Raw genomic sequence first — 20,936 nt, 5'->3', positions numbered from 1 at the left:
AAGCACTTGGGAGAGTACAATACAACCATTGGCAGACAGAGTCCCTGCCCACAGTGAGCTTACAGTGAAGCTGGCTTGCACCAGGCACTGAACTAAGCACTGGGGTAGATAATTGGGTTGGACACGGTCCCTGTCCTCCATGGGACTTTGTCTTAATCCCCATTTTACAAATGAGGGAACTGAGGCTAGGAGAAGTTAAGTGACTTGCCCAAGTTCACACAGTAGACAAGTGGCAGAGCCAGGATTAGAATTCCGGTCCTAGTGTTTGCGGAGCACTGTAAGCGCTTGGGAAAGTAGAACAGAGCTCATACACAAGATCCCTGCCCTCAAAATGCTTACAGTCTGTAGTAGGAGAGGCAGTCAATTCATAGGCAGGAGAAAGGAAATCTCATGTTATGAGACTAAATCTAATGAAAATGGAGCATCTTTACTTTCAATCATTAAGGAATAATAATAAGTGGTACACGTTAAGCGCGTAATAATCATAATAATATGGTACCCTTAAGGGCTGGGGTGGACACAATTGGATCAGAGCCTCAGAGAAAGCAATTGGTTGCTGGAATCCACATTGGTATGGAGAAACTGGCTTCCATATGTAAAAAACTCCTTTGAAGTATGAATTAGAACTCAGGCCTTCCGACTGGACCTGCGCTCCTTCCTCTACGCCACACTGTTTTGCTACTGCTTTACATCCTTCAACAATATCCTGGAATCAGTCAGTCAAGCAATCAATCTTATAATACTAATAACAATAATGATGGTATTCGTTAAGTGCTATGTGCCAAGCACGGTTGTAAGCACTGGGGTAGATACAAGGTAATCAGGTCGTCCCACGTGGGGCTCACAGTCTTAATCCCCATTTTCCAGATGAGGTAAATGAGGCACAGAGAAGTTAAGTGACTTGCCCAAAGTCACACAGCTGATAAGTGACGGAGCCGGGATTAGAACTCATGACCTCTGGACTCCCAAGCCCAGGGTCTTTCCATCAAGCTACACTGCTTAGCCATTGAGCCATCACCGTTTGCTGGGCACTGTACTAAGCACTAGAGAGAGAGCACAATAGGAAGAAAGTAAATGCCAAATTTCTCTCACGAAAGACCGGCCCCGTATCCTCCGAGGCGTCAAATCAAAATCTCTGTGCGCCCTTCACTGTCAGACAGTAGCAGGAGAGAAGGCGCCTTATCAGCTTCTTGAAATAGAACATAATAGCGTCTGGCAAAACCAAAGGGAAATGGTGCTTTCTCTCAGGCCCCAGCCTCTTCAAAGGAAAACAGGACGCTCGCCGGTTAGTGCTGCAGGGCGGTGATTTGCTTTTTTGTTTATTCTATTCTAAAAATAATTCCTCATTTCTTCCTCTAAATAAAAATTTGATTGCACCATGTTCTAGGCGCCCGAATAGATGAAAACGAGAGTCGGTTTGAAACACTTAACGGAGTCTGGATCGAGCTCTTGGGGCTACCCCAAGCTGACGCGGAGAGTTGCACGCTCTGTAAAGCGGAATACGTTTTCAGCGGAACAAACCGCCCCACTAAGAGCTTGTCACATTTAATGATTTGCATCCGTTTTCAGCCAGGAGAATAGTGTTCTCTGGGTCTTAGTCATCAGGAATTTGAAAGGTCACAAATTCTTTTAGTTTGAGTTGGAAAGCTCAACCTGCCATATTTCCCAAGAGGTCCACTGAGGAGAGGCTGAAACTGCTTCTTGAGGTTTTTGGTGTTAATAATTATGGTACTCGTTGAGTGGCTACTACGTGCCAAACGCTGTTCTAAGCGCTGGGGTATATAAAAGGTTATCAGGTTGGTCACAGTCCCCGTCTCACACCTTTAATCCACGTGTTCCAGTTGAGGTAACCGAGGCTCGGAGAAGATAAGTGACTTGCCCAAGGTCACACGGCTAGCACTTGAAAGAGCCGGGCTTAGAAGTCAATCCTAGGCCCCTAGGCCCGTGCCCTTCCCGTAGGCCAAGCTCTTTCTAAGTAGAGTCTATGCAAATAGATGAATATGGCTCCACGTCGAGGTATGCAAAGACATGGTTGTGGAATTGAGAATGAGCCCTCCTGACCTGAAGAGTTCAGAAGAGACCATTACTTAGAAATTCCCATTGAGACGTGCTGATTTCCTCTTCCAGGCTGCAGGCCTGGAAATCCGAGTCAGTTCCTTCATACTCCCTGCTTCTCTTCAGATGTCTCGCTTTTCACTAGTGACGTCCCGACAGCGAGGTGTGTTTGAGTTTAAAAAAAAAAAATGAAGAGTGGCTACATCACCACCGGCAATTTGGCCCCATGTCCAGACACACTGAGTGTCTTCGATCCTTCTCCACGACCTCTTTGTACGTCTGCGGGTCAGTGGAAAGAACAAACATTCCCAATTCCTGGGTATATTTGAGGATCAATCAGTGACGTAGTATTTCCCAAGTTGCCTGTGCTGTTCAGAAAAAAGGGACTTTATATAAAGTGTCGCTCATGAAAGATAATCGGTAGCTGTTTGGAAGCTCCCTTCACCCACGCTGTCTTTCCCAGCAACCTCTTAGGAATCGCTGTTTATCTTATGGTGTTTGTTAAGCGCTTACTCTGCGCCGGGCACTGTTCTAGGCTCTGGGGTAGAAACAAGCTAATCAGGTGGGGCACAGTCCATGTCCCACATGGGGCTCCTAGTCTTAATCTCCATTTTCCATATGAGGGACCTGAGGCTCAGAGAAGTGAAGTGACTTGCCCAAGATGACCCAGCAGACAAGCGGCAGATCAGGATTAGAACCCAGGTCCTTCTGACTCCCAGATCCTCACTCTATTCTCAAGGCTACACTGCTGCTTGTGCTGCTTTGCCTGAAGATGGGTGATCATGGGACAGAGAGCAGAGCAGATGCTGCCTGTCGGAAGAGCGAAGGCGAGCCGTGTCTCATGACTCATCAGTAGAATTCGGAATAAATAGACCGATAGGTATTCGCGCTAATACAAAGATCCTGTCATGAGTCATGCCAACTAGGAACATCCTAAATCAAAGCTGAACAAAAGAATATATATTTTCTCTCATGGGGCCATTAATTCCGAATGCAGGGCGTGATGGAAATCCCCCGGCGTCGACCCAGACCTGCGTGAGCGTGGGATTACCTGTGTGTGTCGCCGCCTTTTCCGAAATCCGGCCTTCCCTCTTCAGAGAGGAGAATGTGTCTGCCAACTCTGTTGTGATGTAATAATAATGATAATAATGTCCGTATTTGTTAAGCGCTTACTATGTGCAGAGCACTGTTCTAAGCGCTGGGGTAGATACGGGGTAATCAGGTTGTCCCACGTAAGGCTCACAGTTAATCTCCGTTTTACAGACGAGGTAACCGAGGCACCGAGAAGTTAAGTGACTTGTCCACAGTCACACAGCTGACAAGTGGCAGATCCGGGATTTGAACCCATGACCTCTGACTCCCAAGCCCAGGCTCTATGTACTCTCCCAAGCGCTTGGTACAGTGCTCTGCACACAGAGATCTCAGCGACTTGCTCCCTTTATTCAATTTCCTCCCCCAGCCCCACAGTAATTTTGCCTAGATCTATAATTTTTTTCAATTTCTGTTAATGTCTTTCTCCTCCTCTATACTGTAAGCTCGTTGTGGGCAGGGAATATATCTGTTTTATGGTTGTGTTGTGTGTAGACCAGGGAGTCAAAGGACCCAGGTTCTAATCCCATCTCTGTCCCTTGACTGCTGTGAGTCCTTGGGCAAGTCACTTCACTTCTCTGTCCCTCAGTTACCTCATCTGTAAAATGGCGATTAAAACTGTGAGCCCCACGTGGGACAACCTGATTATCTTGTATCTACTCCAACACTTAGAACAGTGTTTGGCACATAGTAAGCACTTAACGAATACCATCATTATTATTCACTTCCCTTTGCTTCAGTTCCCCCATCTGTAAAATGGGAATTAATATTATGAGCCCTACATGGGACAGGGACTGTGTACCGACCTGATTATCTTGTATCTTCCCAGCACAAAACAGTGTCTGGCACATAAACACTAACAAATACCAATTTCTAATCCCGGTTCTGTCACCGTTTTTTGTTTGTTTTTTAAATGACATTTGTTAAGCGCTTACTATGTGCCAGGCACCGTTCCTAGTGCTGGGGTAGATATAAACTAATCAGATGGACACAGTCCCTGTCCCACATGAGGCTCACACTCCTAAACTTTCCCTTGTCCAAGGTCACACAACAGACAAGTGCCTGCTGTGTGACCTTGACAGAGTCACTTTACTTCTCTGGGCCTCAGTGATTCAGTATCACTTCTCCTTCCTACTTGGGCTGTGGGTCTCTCCCCAGCCCTTAGTAAAGTGATTGGCACATTTTAAGCACTTAACAAATACCCCTAGCGTGATTCTCATTAACATCCTGGAGTGCAGACAGAGGGTGAGGAGTCAGCAGTTAAAAACACGCGGCAGCTCATCGACCTCAAGGGAGGAGGAAATAAGAATGACGGACGATAAGCACAAAAATACGGAATGCGGACTAAGAGAGTGAGAGGAAAACAATATTGCACCTTTTTAATGCCAAAACCTCCTAGATTCCTGCTTTTTAGGAACTCACAGTCTAACGTGGTGAAATAAGTGGGCCCATATTGCTAATATACACTAATCGGTCAGTCAGTGGTATTTATTAAGTGCTTACTGTGTGCAGAGCACTGTACAAAGCACATGGGAGAGTATAATCAATACCACAGAGGCAGAAAGGAGCTTGCAGTGTAGAGGGAGAGATGAACGTCTATAGAAATAAATAAATTAGGGATATGACCTAGTAATAATAATGATATTGATTAAGTGCTTACTAACCACCAGGCATTATACTAAGCACTGGGCTAGAGACAAGATAGTCACAGTCCCTGTCCCCCATGAGGTTCATGGTTTAACTAGGAAACAGTGGGACTGAATCTCCATTTTACAGATGAGGAATCTGTAGCCCAGAGAAGTGAAGTGTCTTGCCCGAGGTCACACAGAAGACGAGAGGCAGAGCCTGAAATAGAACCCAAGTCCTCTGACTGCCAGACCTAGGCTCTTTGCTCTAGACTACTCTGCTTCACTGAAGATAGAAGAATAGCTATGGAAATGAATAACAGAATGGATGACTCAATCAATTGATAAGTAAAGAGATTCAGGTGGGTGCTGCTCCTTAAGCAGGGAATACCTTTAGGAGGAGATAACTTCTAGGAAGGGTTTGAAGGTGAGAGGGTAGAACTGAGTGGATAAGGAGTTTCATCCACCTACATTTTTTTTTATGGTATTTGTTAAGTGCTTACTATATGCCAGGCACTGTACTAAGCTCTGGGGTGGATACTCGTTAATCAGGTTGGACACAGTCCCCGTCCCACATGTCTTAACCCCCATTTTACAGATGAGGGAACTGAGGCATGGAGAAGTGAAATGATTTGCCCAAGGTCAAACAGCAGACAACGGGTGGGGTTGGGACTAGTCCCCAGGTTCTTCTGACTTCCAGGCCCTTGTTCTATTCACTAGACCATGCCGCTTCTCAATTCTCAAGCTGAGACCTGGCTGCACATTCAGTTAGTCATACGTGGGACAACCCGATTGCTTTGTATTCATTCATTCATTCAATAGTATTTATTGAGCGCTTACGTGCAGAGCACTGTACTAAGCGCTTGGAATGTGCAAATCGGTAACAGATAGAGACGGTCCCTGCCCTCTGACGGGCTTACGGTCTCAGTGGGGGAGACGGACAGACAAGAACAGTGGCAATAAATAGAGTCAAGGGGAAGAACATCTCATTAAAACAATAGCAAATAAATAGAATCAAGGCGACGTGCATCTCATTAACAAAATAAATAGGGTAATGAAGATATATACAGTGGAGCGGACGAGTACAGCGCCGAGGGGATGGGACGGGAGAGGGGGAAGAGCAGAGGGAAAGGGGAGAGAAGAGGGTTTAGCTGCGGAGAGGTGAAGTGGGGGGTAGAGGGAGCAGAGGGAAAAGGGGCCCTCAGTCTGGGAAGGCCTCTTGGAGGAGGTGAGCTCTAAGTAGGGTTTCGAAGAGGGCAAGAGAATCAGTTTGGCGGAGGGGAGGAGGGAGGGCGTTCCGGGACCGCGGGAGGACGCGGCCCGGGGGTCGACGGCGGGATAGGCGAGAACGGGGGACGGTGAGGAGGTGGGCGGCGGAGGAGCGGAGCGTGCGGGGTGGGCAGTGGAAATCCCCAGTGCTTAGAATAGTGCTCTGCACATAGTAAGCGCTAAACAAATGCCATCATTATTATTTATTGAGCTCTTACTATGTGCAGAGCACTGTGCTAAGTTCTTGGGAGAGGACAACAGAACAATAAACAGACACATCCCACGCCCTCAACAAGCTTAGTGCAGTGCTCTATACAGAGTAACCCTTCAGTTAATAGTTGACTGATCGACTGTGTTCAGAGCACTGGGCTAAACCCTCCAGACAGTACAGTGCGGCAAATTCAGCGGCCGTGATTTCTGCCCACAAGGAATGTACAGTTTTGGAAAGATGAACGGTAGAGAGCCGCAAACGCACAGTGAAAAGAGGGCCGGGTAGCCTCTGGACGCGTCTGAGCGGTCCAAAGATGGGTGCCGGGCAAGTTGGCATTTCCTCCCCTTGCCCGAGGCGGGCAGCGAGGCGGCCGAGAGGGAGGGGGGAGCGCGGGTGGCATCGAACCAGAAAACAAGAGGACATTTCTTCCCAGCTCAAAAGCAGCACCTGCCACCCACAGCTAGCTGGCCCCTGAATATCCCTACTGTCTCGGCTTTTTCCAGAACCGACGTTAGCATTATACGTGTCCCCAACACACCCACGTGCTCATCGTGTCGCCGACGTCTGGTTTTGTATATCCGCGTGAGTTCAATATCGCCACTGCTCTATTGTGCTCTCCCGAGAGCTTAGGACAGTGCTCTGCACACAGCAGATGCTCAATAAATACGATTGAATGAACGAGATAGGGCACTCACCGTGTGCGGGCTGGATAGTGAGGGAGAACAGTGAGGTGAGGTAGGAGGAGGCGAGGCGACTGAGTACTTTAAAGCCATGCGGAGGAGGCAGGATTAGAACCCAGGTCCTTCTGACTCCCAGGCCCGGGTTCTATCCGCTAAGCCTCCTTTGCCTCCCCAAGGAGTTTGAAGCCGCATGGCCTAGTGGCAAGAGCACAGACTTGGGAATCAGAGGACATGGGTTCTAATCCCGGCTCTGCCGCTCATCTGCTGTGTGACTTTGGGTGAGTCACTTCACTTCTGCGCCTCAGTTCCCTCATCTGTAAAATGGAGATTGAGATCGTGAGCCCCACGGGCGACCACCTGATTACCTTGTATCTACCCCGACGCTGAGAATGGTAAGCGCTTAGCGATTACCACAATTATTATTATTGAACAAACCGGGAGTGGCATCCGACCCTGGCCCGTCCACGCCACGAGGCCCCGCTCTCGGTCATCCGCCGCCCGACTCCTCCCCAACGCTGTATGTCTTTCCCCTTCTCCTCCTAGCCAGCGAGACCTGCAACGAGTTCCACCCCATGTTCTTCACCCACGACAGATCCTTCGAGGAGTTCTTCTGCATCTGCATCCAGCTGCTGAACAAAACCTGGAAGGAGATGAGGGCCACGTCCGAAGACTTCAACAAGGCAAGAGCGGGGCACCGGCTCGCAGCATGTGGGGCGAGAGAGAAGGGGTGGCCGGGGGATAGAGCCCGGTCCCGGGAGTCAGAAGCACCCGGGTTCTGATCCCGGTCCTGTCATTCGTCGGCTGCGTGACCGTGGGCAAGTCACTTCACCTCTCTGGGTTTCGGTTCCCTCGTCTGTAAAATGGGTAGGACTGTGTGTGAGCCCCACGTGAGACGGCAGCTGCTTCCAACCCGATTTCCTTGTATTCTCCTCAACGCTTAGTACAGTACCTGGGACATAGTAAGCCCTTATCAAATGCCTTTAAAAAAAAAGTGTCTCCCATTTTCCTAGCATCCAGGAGCACTGAGAATTAGCAGGCATGACATTCCAAAGTGTTTCCCACTGACTTCGGGGTAGGAAGTGCAGCCTTGAGCAAAGAGCTAAGGAGTGGGAGTCAGGACTGACGGGGAAGGAGTTCCACGTCTCGGGGATGGTGTGAGCAGGGGATTCAAGGCAGGGAAGACCAGGGCGGGAGGCGGCCGGGAGCGGAGGAGGAGAGGGGACAGGGCAGCGATCAATCCGTTGTATTTATTGAGTACTTACCGTGTGCAAAACACTGTACTTTGGAGAGTATAATATACGGAATTGGTAGACATGTTCCCTGTGGACAAAACCTTAGAGTTTAGAGGAGTGGGTGAGGAGAAGAGAATGAACGGGGAGCAGCGGGTGAGGAGAGGAGAGTGGATGGGGAGGAGCAGGGGAGGAGAAGAGTGTGGACAGAGGAGCAGCAGGGGGTCAGAGGAGAGTGGATAGGTGGGCAGCAGGTGAGAAGAAGAGAGTGGACAGGGGAGCAACGGGTGAGGACAAGTGAGTGGCAGGGGAGCACCGGGGGAGGAGAGGAGAGTGGACAGGCGAGCAGTGCATGAGAAGGGAGCAGTGGACGAGGAGAAGAGAGCAGACAGGGAAGCAGCAGATGAGAAGAAGAGAGTGGACAAGGGAGCAGCGGCTGAGGAGAGGAGAGTGACCAGGGGACCAGAGGATGAGAAGAAGAGAGTGGACAAGGAAGCAGAGGGTGAGGAGAGGGGAGTGAACAGGAGAGCGGTGGATGAGGAGAGGACAGTAGACAGGGACTCGGCAGGTGAGGAGAAGAGAGTGGACGGGGGAGCAGGGGGTGGGTTCCCTGTGCCCCCGATGAGGAGCCGGACAGCTCGGTACTGTGGGACTGAATGCACCGACTCAGGGGGTGTTAGGTTGCCGGGGCAGAAGCCCCCCTCCCCAACTGCATCATCATCTCACCATCTTTCACCAGAGAAGCAGCATGGTGTAGTGAATAGAGCACAGGCCGGGGAGTCAGAGGGTCATTTGTTCTAATCCTGGCTCTGCCACTTATCTGCTGTGACTATGAGCAAGTCACTTCACTTCTTTGTGCCTCAGTTACCTCATCTGTAAAATGGGGATTGAGACTGTGAGCCCTATGTGGGGCAGGGACTCTGTCCCACCTGATTTTCTTGCATCCCTCCCAACACTTAGTATGGTGTCTGGCACATAGTAAGCGCTTAACAGATATCATAATTATTGTTATCTCCCTATCGCCCCCAGGGATCGTGCCTCTGCCCCCACAGAGTTAAAGGGTCCGGGGAATCTCCCCTTCACTACCCCTCCCTCTCTGAATTTTCAGCTCTCCTTCCAGATGGCAAATCCTCAGCCTCACTAATGCCAGGGGGCTACGTGGCAGTGGGCAGGGTGGAGAGGGGCCCACCAATTCCAGTTTCCATTGTCCCGATCGAAATGCCCGGAGCCAGGTGCCTTGCTCCCCAGAGGACAAGCCCCGCAGGAGGAGACTGAAAGAGGATGGATTTTCTCTGAGATTTGGTCTGGTCTGAAGCAGAGTTATGATGAATGGCACCGTTGACAATTCCTCTTTTAGTGCACTTCCGAAAGAGAAGGCGAGACGCAATTCCCGTGGGCTGGGGGAGATCCAGAATCCTTCGTAATTTCCTTTGTCTTGTCAGTTGCCTGTCCCCACTGGCTGGCTCTGGCCCAGGTTCCCCAGGAAGTCTTTGTGAGAAGGAAGTCAGAGCCGGGGGACCCGGGATCCCGGGTTTGTTTTGCAGGAAAGTTTCCAGGTGGAAAGATTTCAGGGCCCACAGCAACCGAGCTTGGCATAATCCTCCAGCTGCTCCCCGGCAGCTCATACAAAGCGGACGAAACTTTCCGCAGCTGGGACCCCTCCTTATATTTCCTGGGCATCTGAAACCCACCCGGGGATGGGGGTAGAGAGGGGGAAAAGGGGGAGAAGTGGGTGCGCTTCAGTCCAGGGCCAAGAATGCACAGACTTCCCCCACCCCTAATGGGGGCCGGAGGAAGACCAGTGTAGAAATGGAAACGTTTCGTTCCCCTGGAGCGGGGAACGGGGGAGAACTTCTACAACAGATCCAGCTTTCTGCAATGCTGGAATGTTTTTTGGTGTACTAATCAATCGATAGTATTTACTGAGCGCTAACTGTGTGCAGAGCACTGTACTCAGCGCTTGGGAGAGTACAGTATAACCAAGTGGGTAGGTAGGTTTCCTGCTCTCAGAGAGTTTATAATCGAGAGGGAAGCTTACAGTCCTAGGATCAGGAGGGGGCCTGTGGGATCTGTGCTTTTTACCGAGCACTTATAGTGGGCAGAGCACTGTACTAAACACTTGGGAGAGGACAGTTGAGAAGCAGAATGGCCTAGTGGACAGAGTACGGGCCTGGGAGTTGGAAGAACTTCCCCTTCTAGACTGTAAGCTTGGTGTGGGCAGGGATTTCTCTCTTTACTCCTGAACTGTACTTTCCAAGCATTTAGTACAGAGCTCTGCACACAGTAAGCACTCAATAAATACGATTGAATGAATGAATGAATGAAAGGACCTAGTTTCTAATCCTGGCTCTGCCACTTGTTTGCTGTATGACCCTTGGGCAAGTCGCTTTACTTCTCTGAGCCAGTTCACTCCTCTGTAAATTGGGGATGAAGACCGTGAGCCCCATGGGGGACATGGACTGTGTCCAACCTAATTGACTTATATCTATCTCAATGCTTAGTACAGTGTCTGGCACAACAGAAGTGCTTAACAGATACCATAAAAAAATTAGTCGGTAGGCATTATCCTTGCCCTCAAGGAGCTTACTGTCTCGCTGGGGAGACACATTACAATCAAATCAAATACATAAATTAGTAGAGGAAGCAACAAAGTATAAGGATATGGTCACGGGTGCTGTGTAATAATAATAATAATGATGGCATTTGTGAAGCGCTTCCTATGTGCTAAGCACTGTTCTAATCACTGGAGTAGATACAAGGTAATCAGGTTGTCCCATGTGGGGCTCACAGTCTTAATCTCCATTTTACAGATGAGGTAACTGAGACAAAGAGAAGTTAAGTGACTTGCCCAAAGTCACACAGCTGATAAGTGACGGAGCCGGGATTAGAACCAGGGACCTCTGACTCCGAAGCCCGGGCTCCTGTAGGGTTGGAGGTGAGATTCTCAGTGCATAGGCCATGCAAAAGAGAGGGAAAATTGTGTCGTGAAATGAATGATTAGAGAAGCTGCACTGCGTGGTTGGAATCTGCTAGGTGTGTATGGGATCCAATGGGAATGGGGTCTGGTGGGCCAGGAGTGATGGGAATCTCCTACCTCAAAATAGCTCTCATTTGGCATGGGTGAAAATTCCTTAGAGCACAGAGCAATGTGTGTGACCTTGGGCAAGTCACTAAACTTCTCTTTGCCTCAGCTCATCTGTAAAAGTGGGGATTACGTCCTTCTCCCTCTGACTTAGACTTTGAGCTCCATGTGGGCGAGAGGCTGGGTGCAACCTGTTTTTCTTGTATCTATCTCAGTGCTTAGTACAGTGCCTGGCACATAGTAAGCGCTTAACTTATACCATTAAATTCTAAAAAAGGCAGAGAGCTGAGACCCAATCCTGTCTGTCAGCGGGGACCACCGTTGAATTTCTCCGCGCCTCACTGACCTCATCTGTAAAATGGGGATTAAGACTGGGAGCCCCATGTGGAACAGGGACGGTGTCTAATCCGATTTGCTTGTATCACTCTCAGCTCTGTGTGACCCTGGGCAAGTCACTTCACTTCTCTGGGCCTCAGTTACCTCATCTGTAAAATGGGGATCGAGACTGTGACCGAGGCCCGGAGCCAGCCGACCGCACGAGGAAATCAGGGTGCGGGGGGCAGTTTGGGGAGGATCCCGGGGAATCTCAGGGTGGAAAGCTCCTGGGGCAGGGGGTCCCTTGGATGCCGTCCCCCTTCAGAGAGTTCCGTCGGGCCCTCCAGCTCCCGGGGGCTGCTTTCACGGCCCGACCCGGGCGTCCAGCCCAGCGTCCCGACTCCGGCTGCCAACGGCCAATGGTGCCAGTCGTCAGCCTGAGCGCGTGTGCAGGGGTGCGGGCCTGGGGGGGGGGGAAGGGGGTGAGGCGTGTGGGGCACACGTGGGCACATGGGAGGCGAACGGTGACCCTCAGCTCCGGGGCCGTCGGGAGGGTGTAGCCGAGGGCACACGCCACACGTCCGGGCTGAGAGACAATGCGGGCGCAAAGATGGCTTCGACGGACAGGTGGGAGGGCGAGGGAGGGAGAAAGCGGCGAGCTCACAATCAGAGAGAAGTCATGAGGGGAAACGGGACGAGATTGCTGTTGATTATGAGTCTGGCAGCAGATGTTCTACACAAATCCAGCTCGCTGCATCCAGCCTGTTTCCATGGCGACGGAATCAGTAATTATTGAGCTCGGTTCCCCTCCACCCCGCCCCCTTCTTCCCCCTTCTCCCTCCTCCCTCCTCCCTGGCAAGGTGGAGGCCGATGGATAGGGGGGCCCCATCTGCAGTCTATTATCTGGCCTTTCAGGGGGCAGGGCGGGCGAGGGAAAATGGGGGAGACGGGGGGAAGGGGGATGGGTTGGAGAGGGACCCCAGAGCAGAGGAGAGGATTCTCTTTCTCTCTGTGGTCCTACGAGGAAGAGGCTCTCTCCTTCGAAAATCCGATCCCCGAAGATGCTCAAGGAATGAACAGGATTTCCCCCGGAAGGGAGGGAGGGCTGCGATTGGCTGCCCCGGCCTCGCCTCTCGCCAATCGGAGCGCAGCTGGGCTCCGGCACTCGAAACACGAGCGGCGTTCCACGCTGATCCTTGCCGGACCTGGACCGCTCTCCGGGCGGGCCGAGGGGTGGGTCCCGGGCTCGGTTCACATGGCGACATCGCAAACGGATTTTCCCCAAGAGCTGCGGCGGGCACCATCTGCTCCCCCGGCCCGTTCTCCCCCCGACGGACCTCGGGCGGGTCGTCTCGCCGCCGAGGAGCCCCATTTGTAACTGGGAAAGATGGCCTTCCCGGAAATCTGTGAGTAAGCCCCCCGTTTTCCGGGTCTACCGCCCGCCTTGCCTCCCCGGGGGCGGGCTCAAGCTCGGTCTCGAAGTCGTCTCAACCGGCGGGGGCGTGGGGTGTGCGGACCGGTTAGCCCGGGGCACTCCGCCCGTGCCCTCCGCCTCGCCTGGCAAGCCACGCTCCCTTGGCCGCGCCGAGGCTCTGCCTAGCCCATTTGGGTTTCCCCACGGGAGGAGCCGGGGTGGATTCCTCGAGCCGATTCAGTCCCGCCGAGAGGAAGATTGAGCCTCCTCTTTCGGGCTGCCGCTGCTGAGCTCACCGCAAAAAGGAACAGGGGTCGGGGAGAAAGCCGGTCTGGGGGGGCCGTAGGGGGCGTTGGCCGGAACCTGGCCTCGGCTCTGGGGGGATCATTTCTGTCGCACCACGTCGACCCCGAGCCCCACGGGGAAATTTCGTCCGGGGCTCGGCTGGCACCCGAGAGGTGATCAGTCAGTCGCTAGCAGGGACCTCACAGGTTCTCCGGCGGCGTGGGAAGGAACGGGGACGGGGAGAGCCGCGAGAAGGTCGAGAGGGCGGAAGAGAGGGTTCCAGGTGGCTCTGGGCCGCCAGCGGGTGAGCCAGGGTCAGCTGTGGAAGCCGGGCTCTTCCTCCGGAGGGGCCAAGGCTCGCTTCCGGCCCCGTCTGCCTTCGGGCGCAGACGACCCCGGGGGCTGACCCTCCCGATACCGCCCACGGTCCGGCGATGTGGGACCTCCCCCCGGCTAGCCCCTGGGACTCTCAGCCTCCGTGCTCTGGGGTGGGCAGTGCCACCACCTCAACTCTGGCCAGGAAGCCATTCTGCTGAGCTCCTAAGGGCCACAGAGGAGCGGTTGAAATCGCTCTAGGCAGAAAATCCACCAGATTGTCTTTCAGAGAGCAGGAACACACACAGCATCCCCACACTCCCTGCCTTTCTGACCGGCAGGGGGAGAAGAGAAAGAAAGAGAGACAGAAGAGAGAGGGAGGAGAGAGAAAGGAGAAAGCGCAAGGGAGAGGAAGGGAGGAAGGAAGGGGGGATTAATGGGCAGGGGACTGCGGGAGTCAAGCTCAAGGTTAAGCCTGGAAGGGCTATCTTATTTTTTGACCGTATTCATTCAGTGTTTACTCTGTGTCGAACACTGTTCTCAGTGCTGGGGTAGATGCAAATTCATCAGGTGGTTCACGGTCCCACCTGGGGCTCAAAGTCAAGAAGGAGGGAAACAAGATAATGAATCCCCATTTTACAGTTGAGGAAACTGAGGTACAGAGAAGAGAAGTGAGTTGCCCAAGGTCACGCAGCAGGCAAGTGGCAGAACCAAGATTAGAGCCCACAACCTCTGACTCCCAGGCCCGTGGTCTATCCAATAGGCCACGCTGCTTCCTCTATTGTATCGTAAGGGCAGTTACTCACGCCGCTTCCCCTAAGGAAATTTAAAAACTCGAGCAAGTGGGTCTAAACTGTGGCAGCAGAGGATTTCATTCAGACATAAGGAAGAGCTTCCTGACTTTGGCATCTGTAAGACACTCAAGTGGGTCACTGGGGAGTGTGGTGGACTGTCACTGTCACAGAAGCGGGACGGAGAGGTGGCCGGCCGAAGAGGATGGACCCTCTCAGGGAAGGGATGGCCGTTGCTCTCTCCCTCTCCTCCCTGCACATCTGATTTCCGACCCTAAGTGGCCTATTCCTTGTGACAGCGCACCTCTTTTTCTCCCTTTCCCTCTCCTTCTTCCCCTTCCAATACCCCCGACCTTGGTGTCTGAGGGCAAGCTGGTGTGTCAGTGAGCTAGAGTCAACTCTAGCCAAGCTGGGAGATACATCCACTGAGTTTTCCGACCTCAAAGATGGGGAAGTACAAGTCCTGGAAGGATTAGGAGGAAGGAGAAAAGGTTCAGCCTAACCCAGGGAACATCCCCAACTTGGGCCAGGACACAGGAAGGGCTGAACCGGGGTCCCCACTCGAGCCGAAGGGAGCCCACTCCATGGCTGGATGGAGCTGCCGGGGTTTTCAGCCGCCATCTTGTCCCAGCCCCAGACTAAACACCTGATGTTCCGTCAGGCGCCATCGCTGTAAGAAAGTTCTGTTCCCGGAGGGGTCGGGCGGGGTTCGGGGGCTACAGGCACGACCCACGAACCCTTTGGAGTGTGACCAGAACCCGCTAGCGCTGCAGTGTCGCAATGTGGCAATGGAGCCTCTGAGGAAACGTGCTGTCGTGTCGGGTGAGGAGACACTTGGGGACATCTCCGTAGGCCCTCAAAGGAAACGTGGGTTCCACCTCGCCCCAAATCCCTCTTTGGAGTTGAAAATGGCTTCTCCTTTTGATGGGCTTCGCCCACTGGCTGAATGACTTATAAATTGACCCGAGGGAAATCCTACCCTAGAAGGGTGCTGGAGAAGGAACTGTGGAGAGTTTCTTCTCCCATGTGCTTAGAACACAGTGCTCTGCACAAGATAAGCGGTCAGTAAATACCAGTGACTGATTCTAGTCGGGTGATTTTTCAGTCAGTTGAATTCACAGGGCTATTGGCCAGAAGGAGAGTGATAAAAGAGCATGAAGTTTCAAAGGTGCTGTTTATTTGTTTGTTTTTAAGCGCTCACTATATCCCAGGCACTGTAGTAAGCGCTGAGGAAGATACAAGCGGTTGTATTCAGTCCCTGTCATTCATTCAGTCGTATTTAATGAACGCTTACTGGGCGCAGAGCACTGTATTAAGCACTTGGAAAGTACAATTCGGCAATAGATAGAGACAATACCTACCCAAAAAAGGGTTCACAGTTTAGAAGTGGGGGACAGACAACAAAACAAAACAAGTAGACAGGCATCAATAGCATCAAAATGGATAAATGTCCCACATGGGACTTACAGTTTTAATCCCCATTTTACAGATGAGGGACCTGAGGCACAGAGAAGTGAAGTGATTTGCCCAAGGTCACACAGCAGACAAGTTGGCGGTGCCAGGATTAGAACCCAGGTCCTTCTGACTACTAGACCTATGGTCTATCCACAAAGCCGTACTGCTGTTCTGGGGTACTTCGTGCAGACATTTGTGGGGATTGGCGCAGCATGGCTAAGGGATAGAGCAAGGGCCGGGGATTTTAATCAGTCAGAGGACCTGGGTTCTAATCCCAGATCCGCCATTTGTCCTCTGTGTGACCCTGGGCCAGTCATTTAACTTCCCTGTGCCTCTGTAACCTCATCTGTGAGATGGATATGAATATGGTATAGTGGGTAGAGCACGGGCCTGAGAGACAGATGGTCATGGGTTCTAGTCCCGTTTTGGCCACTTGTCTGCTGTGTGACCTTGGGCAAATCACTTCACTTCTCTGTGCCTCATTTCCTTCATCTGAAAAATGGGGCTTGAGACTGTGAGCCCCACGTGAGACAGGGATTCTGTCCAACCTGATTTGCTTGTATCCACCCGAGCATTTAGTACAGTACCGGGCACATAGTAAGCCCTTAACAAATGCCATAATTGTAATTATTATCACAATCCCCAGTGTGGGGCAGGGACTGTGTCCAACCTGATTAGCTTGCATCTACCCCAGTGCTTAGTACTGTGCCTGGCACACAGAAAGTGCTTGACAAATACCATTACAAGAAATAACCAAATGACCCAACTTGAATAGCGATGGCTGGGGGAACATCAGGGGCAGATAAGTGAGCAGATTGCTAATCCAGGCTTGCTTGGTCTTCCCACTGAGAAGAGGATGCTGGGTCCTGCCTCTTGGATCCGGCTCATCCTTCTAGGACTCCTCTGCTCCCTTTCCTTTCCTTCTCCAGCTTGACTCTGCCTGGAGCCCAGTGATTTGGGGGATCCCCTTTCTTCCCGCGGGGGCTGTTTCCCCAGTGTCGGACGGAGGAGGAACCGAGCCATCACTGATACGGACACGCTGTTCTTAACGTCTCTCAGGCTCGGAACCAAACCTTTCCAGACTGTAAGCTCACTGTGGGCAGGGAACGTGTCTTCCAATGTACTCTCCCAAGCACTTGATTCAATGCTCTGCACATTGTAGGCAGATATGATTGCCTCTGGACCGCAAGCTCGTTCATTCAATTGTATTTATTGAGCATTTACTGTGTGCAGAGCACTGTACTAAGCACTTGGGAGAGTACGACCAACCCCAACATCCTCTCTGTCTCAAAAGCCCGTAACCTTGGCATGATCCCCTACTCGTCTCTGTCACTCAACCCACATACTCAATCCGTCACTAAATCCTGTCTGTTCAACCTTCACAACATCATTAAAATCCGCCCTTTCCTCTCCATCCAAACTGTTACCGTGTTAATCTAAGCACTTAGCCTATCCTGCTTAGATTACTGCATCAGCCTCCTAGCTGGCCTCCCTGCCACCTGTATCTCCCCACTCCCGTCCATGCTTCAAACCGCTGCCCGGGTCATTTTTCTACAGAACTGTTCAGTCCGTGGTTCCCCGTTTCTCAAGAATCTCCAGTGATTGCCCAACCACCTCTGCTTCAGACAGAAACTCCTTACCATAGGCTTAAAAATACTCAATCACTCCCCCCCAACCCCGTGACCTCACCTCACTACTCTCCTTCTACATCCCAGCCCACACACTTTGCTCATTTAACGCCAACCTACTCACTGTACCTCGACCTCATCCATCTTGCCGCCACCCAACTCTTGCCTTTGTCATTCATTCGTTCGTCAATTCAATCATATTTATTGAATGCTTATCGAGTGCAGAGCACTGTACTAAGCACTTGGAAAGTACAATTCATCAACAGGTAGAGACAGTCTCTACCCAACTATGGCCTCAGAGTGAAGAAGGGGGAGACAGACAACAATACAAAACAGGTAGACAGGCATTAATACCATCAAAATAAATAAATAGAATCATAGCTATAATAATAATGTTGGTATTTGTTAAGCGCTTACTATGTGCAGAGCACTGTTCTAAGCGCTGGGGGAGATACAGGATAATCATGTTGTCCCACGGGAGGCTCACAGTTAATCCCCATTTTACAGATGAGGTAACTGAGGCACAGAGAAGTTAAGTGACTTGCCCACAGTCACACAGCTGACAAGTGGCAGGGGCGGGATTCGAACTCATGACCTCTGATTCCCAAGCCCGGGCTCTTTCCACTGAGCCACGCTGCTTCTCTACATACATATATACACATACACTCTATATACACATTAACAAAATAAATAGAGAAATAAATATGTACAAATATACACAAGTGCTGGGGGGTGGGGAAGGGGGTAGAGCAGAGAGAGGGAGTAGGGGCAATGGGGAGGGTGAAGGAGGAGCAGAGGGAAAGGGGGGGCTCAGTCCGGGGAGGCCTCCTGGAGGAGGTGAGCTCTCAGTAGGGCTTTGAAGAGGGGAAGAGAGTTTGGCGGATATGAGGAGGGAGGGCATTCCGGGTCAGAGGGAAGACGTGGGCCAAGGGTCGGCGGCGGGTCAGGCGAGGACGAGGCACCGTGAGGAGGTTAGCGGCAGAGGAGCGGAGTGTGCCGGCTGGGCTGTAGAAGGAGAGAAGGGAGGTGAGGTAGGAGGGGGCAAGGAGATGGAGAGCGGTGGGATGTCCTGCCTCTGGCCTGAAATGCCCTCCCTCTTCATACCCAACATATAATTACTCTCCCCACTTTCAAAGCCTTATTAAAGGCACGTCTCCAAGAGGCTCTCCCCATCTAGTCCTCATTTCCTCTTCTCCCCCTCCCTTCTGGGTCATCCCTAAATTCTGCCTTTATTCACTGCTCCCTCAGCCCCAAAGCACTTATGGAGTGATACATAATTTATTTATTTATATTAATGTCTGCCTCCCCCTCTAGACTGTGAGCTCGTTGGGGGCAGGGAAAGTGTCTACCAACTCTATTATACCGTACTCTCCCAAGCGCTTAGAACAGTGCTCCGCACGCAGAAGGCACTCGATAAATACAACCGATTGAAACCAGCTCTCTCCCGCCTACCTACCCTCGCTCCTCTCCCACTACAACCCAGCCCGCACACTTGGCTCCCCGAATATCAACCTACTTTACTGTGCTTTGATCTCCTCTCTCTCACCGTCAATCCTTTGCTCACAACCTCCCTCCTATCTGGAACTCCCTCTTCGTATCCAACAGATCACTCCTCTTCAAAACCCTACTAAAATCCTTTGTCCTCCGGGAAACCTTTACCGACTAGGTATATTTTTGTGATTTACTCAATCGTGGTATCTGTTGAGGTGTCCGCTGTGGGCCAAGCACTGTAGCCTATACAAGATCATTTGCGGATAGTGAGTGTTCAGAAAATACCACCGAAGGTCGGACGCGGTCCCCGTCCCGCATGGAGTCGGAGTTAGACTGAGTGGGAAGTGAGAACCCATACTTCACTCCCATTTTACAGATGATGGAACTGAGGCACGGGGAAGTTCAGTGACTTGCCCGGGCTAGCGGCAGAGCTGGGATTAGAACCCACGTCCACAGACTCTCAGGCTTTGCTCTTTCCACCAGACCACACTGTTTCCACTTTTGGTGAGATGCTGGTACCCTATAAAGCAAAAAGTTGGAAACTTAGTCTTTGGGGTGGGAATCGAGCCTACCTACTCTATGGAATCCTAATCGCCCAAGCACTTGCTACAGTGCTCTGCGCAGAGTAAGCACTCGCAACACACCATTGACTGAGGAGGGCGAAGTGTGGCTGTAAAGGTCATAAACCACAACCCCACTTTTTCCCCAAATGAGGGAATTCAACTCCAGAGCCCTGCTTCCTCCTCCACAGCTGGAGATCTTCAAACCCTTTTGAAATCACATCTCCTCCAGGAAGTCTTCCCAGATTCATCTCTCATCTCCCCACTCCCTATCTTCCCCAACGAACAGCTACTTCAGCACGGCAACCCCTACCCCATTACTCCTTTTGTCCAAATGGCCAGATCTGTAAACTCTGTGGCTTCCCCCTACCTATAATTTTGTTTTTCAGTGTCTGTCTTCCCCATTAACATGTCAATTCCTCGAGGGCAGGGTTCATATCTACTAATTCTTTTGTCATCATCATCAATGGTATGTACTTACTGAGGGTTCAATGTGTTCAGAGAACTGTACCATCACCACCATCATCATCACTAATTAGGACTCTCCTATTTGAGACCGGTTCGCGTGGCTTACTCACTCTCAGAAAAGGCCCATCAGCTTCCACGCCTATTAACCCACAGATTAAACAGTCTTAGGAGGTTTTCTTCCTAACCCCCCCCCTCTTTTTTGGCTCTGTGGAAATCAGTCGACAAAATCCAGTAAATGCGGTAGGAAATCGGGCCCCGGTGGGCAGAAAGGGTAGATTCTTGTGGTAATTCAGAAGCCAGATCATATATTCAATCAATCACTCAATCGATCAATCAGTGTTTATTTATAGAACACATTGTGCGCGGAGCACTGTACTAAACACTCGGGAGAGTACAGTACGATAGATACGTTGATAGATATGTTCTCTGCCCATAAGGAGCTTACAGTCTAGAGGGATGATTTGTGTGTGTGTGTGTGTGTGTGTGTGTGTGTGTGTGTGTGTGTGGTATTTGGTAAGCATGTGTCAAGCACTGATCTGAGTGCTGGAGTGGATACAAGATAATCAGGTCAGATGCAGTTCCTGTCCCACAAAGGGCTCGCAGTCTCAGTAAGAGGGAGAACAGGTACCGAATCCCCATTTTACAGATGAGGTGACTGAGGCAAAGAGAAGTGAAGAGACTTGCCCAAGGTCACACAACAGACAAGTGGTGGGCTAGGGATTAGAACCCAGGTCCTCCAATTCCTGGGCCCACGCTCTTTCCACTAGGCTACCCTGCTTCTCATTCTGCAGAAATGCCACATATGCTGGGAGGATCTCACCTTCCCAATCGAGAAGCGCTTAGCCGAGCCCAGCAGCACTATTTATAGGGAGCATCTGCCCCCTCACCCTCTTCCTCTGCAACCCTCCCTCACTCAGGATAGACTCTTTCCTCAGGGTCACAGACAGGCATCCTGATTTGGTTGAAGCTACCCA

At 51.4% G+C, this 20,936-nt stretch overlaps 1 protein-coding gene across 3 annotated transcripts in view; it reads left to right on the top strand.

Moving 5' to 3' along the window:
* ELMO1 (engulfment and cell motility 1) overlaps nt 1-20,936 on the top strand; it is a 211,655-nt gene that overhangs the window by 146,028 nt on the left and 44,691 nt on the right. For 2 of the 3 annotated variants that reach the window (XM_029048924.1, XM_029048923.1), the window contains one exon: nt 7,473-7,609. In XM_029048924.1, the coding sequence (XP_028904757.1) occupies nt 7,473-7,609 (137 nt within the window). Of the gene's footprint in view, nt 1-7,472; nt 7,610-12,687; nt 12,962-20,936 lie in introns of those variants that run through there. The other variant, XM_029048925.2, reaches the window with a different exon arrangement.

The sequence above is a fragment of the Ornithorhynchus anatinus genome, chromosome 21 (genome assembly GCF_004115215.2).
Source record: "Ornithorhynchus anatinus isolate Pmale09 chromosome 21, mOrnAna1.pri.v4, whole genome shotgun sequence".
Classification (NCBI taxonomy): Eukaryota; Metazoa; Chordata; class Mammalia; order Monotremata; family Ornithorhynchidae; genus Ornithorhynchus; species Ornithorhynchus anatinus.
The sequence above is the reverse complement of the archived record's forward strand: the minus strand, read 5'-3'. Positions and strand labels throughout refer to the sequence as shown.